General features: G+C 32.1%; 1 protein-coding gene across 1 annotated transcript; it reads right to left on the bottom strand.

Annotated features, from left to right (window-relative positions):
* Positions 1-1,058: 1,058 nt before the first annotated feature.
* LOC141458140 (uncharacterized) lies at positions 1,059-7,320 on the bottom strand. The gene is made up of 2 exons (XM_074135732.1): positions 6,717-7,320; positions 1,059-5,841 (listed from the first exon to the last, which is right to left on the bottom strand). Exon 2 carries the CDS (start codon positions 5,760-5,762, stop codon positions 1,059-1,061), a length of 4,704 nt encoding a protein of 1,567 aa, XP_073991833.1. The 5' UTR covers positions 5,763-5,841; positions 6,717-7,320.
* Positions 7,321-14,270: the final 6,950 nt, after the last annotated feature.

The following is a 14,270-nucleotide window of genomic DNA, read 5'->3' as shown; positions in this document are numbered from 1 at the left end:
AAGATTTATACTGCCATTAACTCTGCGGATGACTTTCTCCTCCTCCAAAACTCTCTTCATAGACTGAGTGTTTGGTGCGATGAAAATGATATGAGCCTAAACATCTCTAAATGTAAGGTAGTATCCTATCATCGTAGTCGGACGTGTACAAACTTCGATTATTCTCTTCATGCTGCAACTCTAAGTAGATCTAATGTAGTGAAGGACCTTGGTGTTACGTTCTGTGCTAACCTTTCATTCAACCTCCACATGAACTCCATAGTCACAAAGGCAAATAAAATGCTTGGCTTTATATCTAGATCTACTCGAAACTTTAAAGATGTCAGAACCATAATTATCCTTTACAAAGTAATGGTGCGACCTATTCTTGAGTACTGCTCTGCTTTATGGTCTCCTTATCAGAAAACTTACGTCAACAAACTTGAATCACTTCAAAGAAGATTCCTAAGATTGCTCTGGTATCGAGAGACAAAAGTCATGACGGAGGTACCGTACGATGACGTAATGGAATTTACTGGTTTGAGTACTTTACAGTTTCGTAGACAAGCCACAGACTTAAATTTTATTTTCAAAATTCTAAATAATAATATAAACTGCCCTGAACTTTTATCATTGTTAAATTTTCACGTGCCAACAAACGGTACTAGACAAAAACAAGTGTTTTCTAAAGTGTGCCATGGTACCAATTATCGTAAGTTCAGTTATTTTCCAAGAGTTGCGGATCAAGTTAATCATCTACCCGCTGATTTTGATATATTTAACACCAACATGATCGAGTTGAAACATTTGTTAAATGGCTGATTTTGCGGTGATTGGTACTAGGGAAAACTTACCGGTTATTTGTGATATAAAGATTTATTAATTGAGTAAAGTTTCTATTTTTAAAGTATATTTTATAGTACATATTTTGAAGTATTTTGTTTATCTATTAAGTAAATTATGTGTATATATTATTTCTATTTTATCTTTATTTCTATTCTACGATATATATATGTATAAATGTATGATGTATGTATATTCTATAATTATTACATATTGAGTTATTATTAAATGTTATTTTAAATTATATTTCTTTGTAACTGGGTGATTGCCCGTCTTGTAAATAAATAAATAAAAAAATAAAAAAAATATTCGGCGGTTTGTTGGTGCTCAACCGGGAGCGACAAAAGCCGGTAAATGGTGACGCCATTTACATTATATGCAGCCAGGCCGGTCGGAGCCGTTATAGCCACTGAAACAGTGTCTTTCTTAGGCGGAAATGTATTGTTAATCCAAACTTTTAACGCTTTTAAGAGGTACGATTTACCCGTACCGCCTACACCAGAAACGAATAATTTTATTTGACTATTGCATTTATTATTACTTTGGTCGATAAGTGTCTGAGTTATTTTATTAAAAATCCGGCTTTGATCTTCGTTTAAATTAAATTTATTATCGCGATCGTCAATACTGGTATACATCGCCGCGCAAACTTCCAACATCGCCACGTCTGCATCCTGCACTTCTCGGATAATATTATCCTCTTCTAAATTAATGAAATTCTCTTCTTTGAATTCCGCAATTTTACTCTGAAGTTCTTTGATTCCTTCTTCAATCATAATTAATTTATCGTGATAAGTCATGGCCTGTTTTAATTCCGCGGAATAATGGTCAAACGCTTCTTGGTACGTCCGAAAACCTCTTAAAATATCCGATTCATTTCGCCACGGTTTAAAAAGAAGTAAAAGGGAATGATAATATTTATTTCGGTCTTGTTCTGTATTTAACGTTTTGTACATCGGATGTTGAATCACGTAAGGTTTGCCGCGCTTTCTTAAAATAACATTATTTTTTAATTTTATTCGGTTTACGGCTTCTAATTGATCGCGGGAAAGATCGTAATAACGACAGAAGTCGTATAAGTTTAAATTTTCTAGATCGTCGGGTCGATTCGGATAGTAGTCGTCTAGCCATGACTTCAAATATACTTCCGTGGAATTAGCCGGCATATTTTGTAGTTGGTTATACGGTTTTAAACATCGTTTTCTATTCTCGCGAAACGTGGTGCTGACATATCTCATATCTTCCGATTTACCGTACAAATGATGCCCGAGTAACCGATCCACTGTTTCGTATAACCCGATCTGCCGATGCGTTAATTTTTTTAATCCTAAACTCCACAACGCTTTTTTATTCGATTCTTTACATATATCAGCCCACAAATCTTCTAATTCCGTTTTTTCATTTTTCGATATATAACTAGTTACGTAAATAACTAATCTCAAATCTCCGTCTTTAACAAATTGCACGTCAACGTTAAACCCGCCGGAAGCTAATAAAAGGACAGGGTTGTAGTCGTTAATGCGTACCTCACTTCTCTGTCTGGGCAAGTCATAAACACGTTTCGGACCGAAACCTTTAACTCTAGACGCGATTGTGGAAATTATGTCATTAATTATCAATTCGTCGGTAACTTTACGCGGAAATCCAAACCGACATTTAGTATACATTTTTTGATTAACGCGATATTTACGTTGACAGTACGAGTTACACTTATGCAATTGATATTTCCGGACAAACGAGTGCAAGACAGGTGACTCTAAAGGATCCGGTAACCGAGCACAAATATATGTGTTAATAAAATCGGCAACCTTTTTAAAGCAATCGTTATTAATTTCCGGACTATCCCGAATCCACAATAACATGTGGTAATGCGGCGCCCCCCTTTCTTGATATTCTACGCGCCAAAAATAGTGTTCCACGAAACCTAATACCGGATTTATTTTATCGTTTATTAGGAACTTGAACATATTTCGGATGAGACGGTGATAATATCTGCATACGCTAGTCGGATCTAATGCACATAACTCCCCGGCGGACATTTTCTCCACGTTAGGTACGTCTTTATTAATTTTGACAAGGTACTGCAATAATTCGGAATGATCATATTCTGCACACGACAATGTTACAAAAAAAGTCGGCGCCCCAAAATCGCGTGTCATGGCATTGAGTTCTTGACGTCGACGTTGCCAATACTCTTTAGTACCTCGCAACGAACTAAATAGATTGATTAATTGTTGTTCTAATAATTCATCGTTAACGGAAACTTTGGTCAAAATATCATTCACCGTGTACGGTTTGTAAGCGCGAACGTTTAACAAGTGAGCAATCGCCCCGCCTAGGTATTTAAATTCACTATCGTTTAACAAGTGAAATAAATAACAAGGATCCCGCCGAAACCGCCCGTCTTTATTTAATATTCGCGTTTTACGGTACTCAGCGTCCGACAGAGGAATATTTCTATTTACATCAAATTTTCCGAACCTGCCTTTAGGAAATAGATGAGGAAATGTTAGGTAATCTAAATTTTTATCGAAAACCGACACGTACTCTCCCTTCATTTGTTGCATTTGATACGATTCGATTTCGCTCGATTCAACAGCGTTCATATTTATCGGATGAAGGGAGTGAAAAGTATAAAATCCGGTTTTGTAAAAAGTTGTACTGTCTACTTTCTTTATGGAAGCCCCGGATACATCCTTAAAAGTACATTTATTATCTATATTTCCGTTAATATTCGGTAACAATTTTACATTTAGATTTACGTTCGCGTATAACGGGTTAATTTCTTTTAAAGCGGCAATCGCTTTGTAAATTTTATTCGCGCTCACTAAATCTTGCCATATGACTCGGTTTTGTGTAGGTACGCCATTAACCAGTACAACCACTTCATGATTTTGGGGCAGTTCGTTCGGAAGAAGGTCCACGTTTTTCTGCAAAGGGAGGGGTAAATAAGTGACGCGACCCTTTAACCCTTTAAGTTTTTCACTGACCGCAATTTTCCCTTTCTTCGGCTGGAGACGAATAACACATTGAAACGATTTAACTAATTGGGTCAGCATCGTTTCGAAAATATTCAGCTTACCAACTTCTTCTGGCACGGGATCTACTTCTAAACAGTTGTACGCGGCGCGTCCGGGAATACAATTTTGATTCAATTTTCGAGCACAGTATGTACAAATTTTAAGACCGTCACGGTGAATATTATCATACTTTTTATTAACATAATCAATTATAGCCCGCCATGATTTGTTATTATACTGAAAATTAATGAAATCTTTTAGCTCCTCATCGTAAATTAACATATCGCAACAAGCGCAGAATTTTTCCGGAAAAGAAGTTACTTTACTTTTTAACGAAGACAAGTTTTTCTTATATTTATTCAAAATGTATATTTCGTTAGTGTCGCAACTAGTGGAAGGTACATATTTTTTAAATTTGTTGGTGTCGATTTTAAGATTCCCGAGGAACTTTTTTAAATCATTAACCGACTGTAAAATAGATTCGACATTATTCGCTTTATTTATACACGATGTTACACGATTAATTTTGAAACAAAGATTACGCATAGTGTAAATCTGTCTTTTAATGTTCCTAAACGCGGTGTAATGTACCGATAATTCCGATAGAAGCTGTAAAAGTGTACTGCATTTGAAAATGCTATTGTGTGAAGCGCAGTGAATGGTGTGTCCTTTTTTATTGAGATGTCTGTATTTACATGTGTTCGCAAGCTTTTTGATTGACATTGCATTCATATTGCTTTTTACAAATTCTACTAATTTATTTAAAATAGTGCTCATACTTGGTTTTGAAAATTTACATGTGATACCGCAAGGCCATTCTACAATATTATCACCTTTAGTAATGTACTTTTTAAAATTGTGTCCGTTCACGAAAACGTTCTGATTATCAGCGAGTAATATATGTCCGGGAGGAATTACGCTGTAAGAAGTTTCGTAGAAATACGGTTCAGAATGTATAGTGTGTTTTTGTTTACCGCCGAAAACTTTTACGATATTTTTAGGGGTTAGAGTTTTAATTTTATTTATTTCAAACTTATTAGCGGCCTCGTCAACAACGGCTTTTAATTTTTTATTTAGATACCTGAAGAAAGAGCGAGCGATTCCGACTAAATGACTACAATGTTTTATCAGGTAATAAAACTCGGTGCGTTTGGTTTTATTTCTTACACTCCGATGTTTATTAAACTTACGATTCCGTTTTAATGTTACAAACAATTTGTTTATTAGCGCGCATTCGGCTTGAAATGTATTTATTTTCTTTCGCGTCTGCATCCGTTTTTTTAATAAAGTTGCGAATGAAGCTGAGGGTTTATTTACGTTTTGACGAGTCAAAAAGTACCGAATATTTTTTTTCAAATTAATAACAGCCCGATTCTTTTTATCATACTCTTTTTGTCTAGAGTTGACTTTGATTCTTTTCATTTCATTATATTCTTTTTGTGTTTTAATTTTTTTCTTGCTGTTTGTTCTGTCTTTTATTTTTTGTTTCCTAGCTATACCAACTTTATGGGCAACATTATATATTCTTTGTTGTTCCTTTATTTCTTCTTTATGAGCTAAATTATACCCACTCTGTTTTTTCTTTATTTCTTCTTTATGAGCTAAATTATATTCACTCTGTTTCTTCTGTACTTCCTCTTTATGAGATGAATCATACTCTCTCTGTTTCTTTTTTTTATCATCTTTATGAGCTAAATCATACAGCCTCTGTTTTTCTTTTATTTCTAATTTTTGTCTTAAATTATACTGACTCTGTTTTCGTACGATTCCCTCGCGATTTTTAGCGTAGTACCGTTGTTGCTTAGTTGTGGCGAGCGTCACAATAGTGTTTTCGAGCTCAGCAGTGCTGTCAATTGTCTGTCTAATACCCGTTACTAAATTTTTAATTATTTGCTTTCTATTTCGGTATTTAGAAGGCATTATTGTAAATAAGTATAATAATAAATGATTAATAATTAGTATAAAATATAAATACTTAACGTATTTTTTTTCTTATACTCTGAAAACAAAAACGAACAAAATTAATTCTTAGGTTCACAAAGAAAAGTAAATTTTGCTAGATACAATAAAAATTATAAAACCTCTATATAGAAGTAATATTGGGAATATTATAATTTCATGTATGAACAAAAAAGTAACTTTTAGAACATTAATTGTCTACACAACAAACAGTTATGGGGGAATAGCAATTTTTAGTATTCCAAACTTAATAAGCGTTATGGGGTAAAACAGATTTGTGACTTACAAAAATCATTAAAAACCCTAGAGGAAAATTACAATGTGAATAAAAAATCTGCAATTCATAAAAACGAGAATGAGGTACAGTGACAGAGAAAAGACCAAGTTTATTGAACTTGTCAGTAATGAAAATAAAAGAAGCTATTTCCAAATAGTAAAATAAGTTCTGCATAGAATGTAATCCATCATTGATATAAGCGACTATTCAAAGACTAGCTAAAAAGTTAGGAAAGTTAGCTGTTTAAAATAAATAATATGAACCCCGACTTCTTTTCTTAACGCAAATGTTTAGAAATTGTGTAAAAAAAGAGTTTATTCAGCGTTAAGTATGTTCACTGCAACCAAATAATACTTTTGAAGTATGCCGCGTGTCAGATCTTTCTCGACATTGCCTACGTGTTGGTAAATGTTCAAATAAACATTGTTAATCTACATGAGTACATGAATTTTTCTAAAGAAGCGAGAAAACAAAACAGAAAAAGAGGGAAATCCTTTCAGTTAAGTAGTGTACCAGGAACCTTCCAGTTGAGAGATTTCATTTGCTAAGTAACAGTTGGGGTTACCTAACAGAATTATAATATGCCTGCTTCTTGCGATTTTCGTGCAGTAAAAAAAGTAAAATTGAGGCAAGCCTACCTAGCACCCTCTTCATATTCATTTTTTAATAATTTTTTTAAAGACTATTTCCAATAAAAGCTGTATATTTAATGTATGTTTTCTAGAAAGTACCTAAAAATGAACAACATTTAATTAAGTTGGTACTTTTGGAGGAGATAAATAATATATACAATAAATACAAACAATAAAAAAAGGTTTCAATGCAAATTTACGTTCTAACCTTCATTGCAAGTTGATTATCAACTAATATGATTTGTGTCAAAAATTTAAAACTATCGGAAAACTTTCCTCACCACTAGCAGGCAAACATAATGTTGCAAGTTATTAAAAAAAAAAAAATCCAAAAAAAGATAAATAAATAAAACGTTAATTAGAAGATGTGCATCACTAATCTTCAACAAGCAGATAATTACTTTCTTTTGATCTAGCTACGAAAGCAATCCAAGAAATATTACTTGATCTAGGCAACATAATAACTTATCGAAACAAGAAGTTGTTTGAATCTTAAAATCAATCAGAACTATGCTCTCTTTTTGACGAGGCATCAGCAAATAAAGAATAATCAATCGTACTAAAAACCTCTTAAGTCGGCTAATTTTAAAATTATTAATATTTAACTAAATAATTTCAAAACATATACTTACAAAATTAGCAAGGACGTGTGAATATCTGTGTAAACTATATCTTCAACAAAGTTTTCTAATAAGTAATAAAATTACAAAAATTGCTAGCACTTATTTCAACAATTGTTAAAAGACGTTTGAACTAGGTCAGGTTATATCTTTACTTCAATTCTATACAGTGTGTCCAAACAATAAAAGAGAGGGAAATCACGCTACTAGTACCTTTCTTTTTATTAAAAACCATTTTTATTGCTTTCACATTCAAGTAAAAAATTAAAGTCGTAGAATATATTATGTTATTAATAATTTAGTTAGGGATTAGTTGTAAATATTGTTTAAAAAAAAAATGTGGAAGTATGTCGTTACTGTGGGGTGCGCTAGTTGTTGGAGGTACTATACGGTTTAAAGACACAAAAGGTTACGTTACACAAAAATTATAATACGTTGGCTGTGCGGCTTTTCAAACACGTCCATTTAAAATTAATGTTTATAATAATTAAAAAGATTTTCAGATAACCATTAATAATAAAATTGTTGTTGGTTTGTTTTAATTTTAAACTTAATTTTGTGATTTTAATTGTTCATCCTACACTATTTTAGCCTCCTTTTTAGTCGACAAAAAAAAATACCCATTTTTTTTAAGAAATACCCTTAACAATTTTCCTGGAAAAATATTCGAATAAAAGCTATGCAAAATTAGTTCAATAACCTAAAAATAATCGTAATAGCAGTTTTCGAAGGATCCTTGCAAAGTGAGAAATTAATTAAAGCTTTATATCAGTTACAACTTTTGCGGGCTCGAGGGACCTCAAACAGATTTGTCTGTTGAAAGGTTAAATTGTAAAACTAAAAGGCAAATCTACTTAAAATATCGAATATAATAACAATAATAACAACAATACATTATTATCAGTTGGAGCGTCGATAATTTGAACAATTAATGTACTTCCCTTAGGAGCGTAAGAGCAGTATGGAACATTAAAGTCACGTTGAGAAGCTCTAACCACTTCTTCCTGGCAAACTTTATCAAAATCGGGTAAAGATTTACACAGCAAATAGTATTAATAGTTTTTGGGCATACATACTTGTCTTTTCCGTTGTTCAGCGTCGAGACCGACAACATATGTCTACATAAAATTTCAAATTAAACGATACTACATTCATGAAAATCGGTTCACGCGTCGATAATTTGAAACGATTACCAACTTCCCCTAAATAGGTGTAAGAGCAGAACGCAGAATGTTATGTAGGGGAGCCCTAACCCTTTCATCCTGCCAAATTTTATCCAAATCGAGCTGAGATTTACTGAGTTGTTAGTAATTCATAATTTTGGAAGAGGCCTAACTTAAATGGAGCTAACTCCTCTCCTATTCGATGTACAGCATCGAGACCCCCAAAAGGCACATCTACATAACATTCCGAAACGAATGACACCTCATTCATGAAAATCGGTTCACGCGTTTAGGCGCTACGTTGTTTACAAAAAAGGTAACAACAAGAAGAACAACAACAAGAACAAGACCAATTTTTGAAAATGCCGTTTTTGCTCATTTTCAGTAACTTTTTTCTCGTAATATATTAAATCTGGGTTTTGACAAAAAAATTACAGTTATAAAGGAGGACTTGCCCTATAATTTAAAGAAAATTTGGGAATTTTATCTTTTATAGAAAAAGAGAAAAAAATTGTCAAAGTTGGGTGTTTTTCAACGTTACACTTTTTCGTGCAGTTTTTGACGATCAACCCTTATACAACTGTCCTACCGGACAGTTTTAATACTAAAACTTAAATACTAAATACTGAAGCGATCTATTGAGATAGGATTCCTAAGATAGGTTTCTTCTGATGTAGCAGGGGCAGACTGCCCAACTTAAAACTATGCAAACTTATAAACTAAATACATACATACTAAATACTGAAGCGATTCATTGAGATTCCTAAGATAAGTTTCTTCTGATATAGCAGGGGCATGCTGCCCAGCTTAAACCTAATCTAACTTATAAACTAAATACTAAAAACTTAAATATTAAATACTGAAGCGGTCCATTGAGATTTCTAAGATAAGTTTCTTCTGATATAGCAGGGGCATACTGCCCAACTTACAAATAAGCTAACTTATAAACTAAATACTTATGTACTTAATACTAAATTCTTAAATACTAAATACTGAAGCGATCCATTAAGATTCCTAAGATAGGTTTCTTCTGATATAGCAGGGGCATACTGCCCAACTTACAACTAAGCAAACTTATAAAGTAAATACAAAAAACTTAAATTATAAATACTGAAGCGATCCATTGAGATTCCTGAGGTAGGTGTCATCTGATATAGCAGGGACATTCTGCCCAACTTACAACTAAACTAACTTATAAACTAAATACTATTCTTCTGATGTAGCAGGGGCAAACTGCCAGACATACAACTAATCTAACTTATAAACTAAATACTTATATACTTAAATACTAAATACTGAAGCGATCCATTGGGTTCCTGAGATAAGTTTCTTCTGATAAAGCATGGGCATACTGCCCAACTTTTATCTAAGCTAACTTATAAACTAAATACTTATATACTAAATACTAAAACTTAAATACTAAATACTGAAGCGATCTATTGAGATTCCTAAGATAGGTTTCTTCTGATGTAGCAGGGGCAGACTGCCCAACTTAAAACTATGCAAACTTATAAACTAAATACTTATATACTTAAATACTAAATACTGAAGCGATCCATTGGGTTCCTGAGATAAGTTTCTTCTGATAAAGTATGGGCATACTGCCCAACTTTTATCTAAGCTAACTTATAAACTAAATACTTATATACTAAATACTAAAACTTAAATACTAAATACTGAAGCGATCCATTAAGATTCCTAAGATAGGTTTCTTCTGATATAGCAGGGGCATACTGCCCAACTTACAACTAAGCAAACTTATAAAGTAAATACAAAAAACTTAAATTATAAATACTGAAGCGATCCATTGAGATTCCTGAGGTAGGTGTCATCTGATATAGCAGGGACATTCTGCCCAACTTACAACTAAACTAACTTATAAACTAAATACTATTCTTCTGATGTAGCAGGGGCAAACTGCCAGACATACAACGAATCTAACTTATAAACTAAATACTTATATACTTAAATACTAAATACTGAAGCGATCCATTGGGTTCCTGAGATAAGTTTCTTCTGATAAAGCATGGGCATACTGCCCAACTTTTATCTAAGCTAACTTATAAACTAAATACTTATATACTAAATACTAAAACTTAAATACTAAATACTGAAGCGATCTATTGAGATTCCTAAGATAGGTTTCTTCTGATGTAGCAGGGGCAGACTGCCCAACTTAAAACTATGCAAACTTATAAACTAAATACTTATATACTTAAATACTAAATACTGAAGCGATCCATTGGGTTCCTGAGATAAGTTTCTTCTGATAAAGTATGGGCATACTGCCCAACTTTTATCTAAGCTAACTTATAAACTAAATACTTATATACTAAATACTAAAACTTAAATACTAAATACTGAAGCGATCTATTGAGATTCCTAAGATAGGTTTCTTCTGATGTAGCAGGGGCAGACTGCCCAACTTAAAACTATGCAAACTTATAAACTAAATACTTATATACTTAAATACTAAATACTGAAGCGATCCATTGGGTTCCTGAGATAAGTTTCTTCTGATAAAGTATGGGCATACTGCCCAACTTTTATCTAAGCTAACTTATAAACTAAATACTTATATACTAAATACTAAAACTTAAATACTAAATACTGAAGCGATCTATTGAGATAGGATTCCTAAGATAGGTTTCTTCTGATGTAGCAGGGGCAGACTGCCCAACTTAAAACTATGCAAACTTATAAACTAAATACTAAAAACATAAATACAAAATACTGAAGCGATCTATTGAGATTCCTAAGATAAGTTTCTTCTGATATAGCCGGGGCATACTGCCCAACTTACAACTAAGCTAACTTATAAACTAAATACTTATGTACTTAATACTAAATTCTTAAATACTAAATACTGAAGCGATCCAATAAGATTCCTAAGATAGATTTCTTCTGATATAGCAGGGGCATACTGCCCAACTTACAACTAGGAAAACTTATAAACTAAATACATACATACTAAATACTGAAGCGATTCATTGAGATTCCTAAGATAAGTTTCTTCTGATATAGCAGGGGCATGCTGCCCAGCTTAAACCTAATCTAACTTATAAACTAAATACTAAAAACTTAAATATTAAATACTGAAGCGGTCCATTGAGATTTCTAAGATAAGTTTCTTCTGATATAGCAGGGGCATACTGCCCAACTTACAAATAAGCTAACTTATAAACTAAACACAAAAAACTTAAATTATAAATACTGAAGCGATTCATTGAGATTCCTGAGGTAGGTGTCATCTGATATAGCAGGGACATTCTGCCCAACTTACAACTAAACTAACTTATAAACTAAATACTATTCTTCTGATGTAGCAGGGGCATACTGCCCAACATACAACTAATCTAACTTATAAACTAAATACTTATATACTTAATACTAAATTCTTAAGTACTAAATACTGAAGCGATCCATTGAGATTCCTAAGATAGGTTTCTTCTGATGTAGCGGGGGCAAACTGCCTCACTTCCAACTAAGCAAACCTATAAACTAAATACATATATACTAAATACTTATGCGATCCATTGTGATTCCTAAGACATGGTTTCTTGTTATATGGCGGATGCATTCCGCCAAACTTACTTAAGGCATGTATTGTGATTCCAAAGATGTGGTTCTTCTTAGTAATTGTTACTAGTGTTCTATTTACACTAAAGGTCAATGAATACACAAAAAGAAAAGTACATGTGCTTCTAAATATTTGAGTAGTAATTCATTTAAAATTTACGTAAACCATTAGAAAAATAATTAAAAATAAAATACTTTTATTTTACATCACACGTTTTGAATCTTAAAAAAAGGACTTTATCTATTGAGAGATTAACCCCTCTGGATTGTTAATCTACTGCAGCGAAAACAAGTCCATGATCATTAAACTCTCAACAGAAAGAATTTATCCCAAAATATTAAATTCAAAAACGTTGAACATAATAAATAAAAGCACATTTGGAAATTATTAAAATGTAAATTTATTTTTCATAAAGAATATAAGAGAACATATACCGTTTCTATATTCCATTGGAACTTACGACATAATAAAGCCCATCTGACCAATCATGAATAAGGAATCGTTCTTACACAGTGTAAGGTGTACTGCTCAAAAATTTCCACGCTATTTCTTATTCATAACATAAACTGTAAAATATAGGAACGATTTCGAAGCAAGACAAGCAATTTCACTAAATTAGAACTCTTTCCTTGATCTGCGCCCAGTTCTGCTTAGCACATTAATAAGAGCTAACTAATTGTTCGATCATATGTCGTATCTTATTGTTCTAGAGATCACATATTATCGAAAAACACCGGTAACCGATTTATTTCCGAATGCCACACCGTATTACTTCCCGAATTCGTTCCACGCCGAATAATCTTTTAAGCTCTATAAAATAAAATAGTAACTCTTACGGTGGATATTTAATACCGAAGTATTTTGACGTTCTCGGATTATCGAAATAACCGGATATCCGATTTTATCGTTGCCTAGAAGTCCCGCCAATACTAATATCACCAGTACGCGCTCCGTTTTATTCTCCACAGACATTTCTTAAATTATTGTAGTTGCCCGGATATTAGTAGTATGGTACCATACCGTTAAAATATAACGTATTAGTGAACCCTAGAAGAATTAAGTCTCACATTTAGGCTAGCAATTATTTTTTTATTAACGTGCAGAGATTTGTAAGGCGCAGAAAGTATTAAAGGAATGAAAGAGTAAAATTGCATGTCTGGAAGTTAATTCAGTTATCTGAGATATTAATTTGTTATAAGACTATGTTAGTGTCAATCCCATGACAGAAACCAAATTTAAAACCCCCCTTTATTATTTGCATTATTTGGAGCAACAAAAAAAAATCAAATCGAGGCACTATCTTAAAGAAAGTTGCATCATTTTTTGACTGAAGCGGGGCTTCAGCCTACTACTTTTATTGCAAATATCTATTAAAACTTAATCTCTCAACACCTGCGCTTTTTCATTGAATGTAAACTGATATGATGGCCTTAAATGTGCTTAAAACTATATCTATTTCTATATCAAATTCTTAATACTACTTACTTTTATAACTTATTCTTAATACTATACCAATTGTTATAACTAATTCTTAAAACTACCTATTTTTATATCTAATTCTTAATACTATACCTATTTTTATATCTAATTCTTAAAACTACCTACTTTTATAACTAATTCTTAATACTATACCTATTTTTATAACGAATTCTTAAAACTACCTATTTTTATATCTAACTCTCAAAACTATACCTTCTTCTTAATTCTTAAAACTATACTTTTTTATACAACTAAATCTTAAAACTACCTACTTTTATAACTAATTCTTAATACTATACCTATTTTTATAACTAATTCTTAAAACTACCTATTTTTATATCTAATTCTTAAAACTATACCTATTCTCATAACTAATTCTTAAAACTACATATTTTTATAACTAATTCTTAAAACTATACCTATTTTCATATCTAATTCTTAAAACTACCTACTTTTATGTTTAATTCTTAAAACTACCTACTTTTATAACTAATTATTAATACTATACCTATTTTTATAACTAATTCTTAAAACTACCTATTTTTAAATCTAATTCTTAAAACTACACCTACTTCTATATCTAACTCTTGAAACTATACCTATTTCTACCACTAATTCTTATAACTACACCCATTTCTACCACTAATTCTTATAGCTATACCTGTTTCTACAACTAATTCTTAAAACTATACCTATTTTTACAACTAATTCTTAAAAG

This window comes from Rhodnius prolixus, unplaced genomic scaffold (assembly GCF_049639745.1).
Source record: "Rhodnius prolixus isolate KJV_2025 unplaced genomic scaffold, Rpr scaffold_5, whole genome shotgun sequence".
Classification (NCBI taxonomy): Eukaryota; Metazoa; Arthropoda; class Insecta; order Hemiptera; family Reduviidae; genus Rhodnius; species Rhodnius prolixus.
The sequence above is the reverse complement of the archived record's forward strand: the minus strand, read 5'-3'. Positions and strand labels throughout refer to the sequence as shown.

Bases quoted from the DNA above. Each gene is read 5' to 3' on its own strand.
- LOC141458140 (XM_074135732.1), bottom strand. From the start codon at position 5,762: ATGCCTTCTAAATACCGAAATAGAAAGCAAATAATTAAAAATTTAGTA.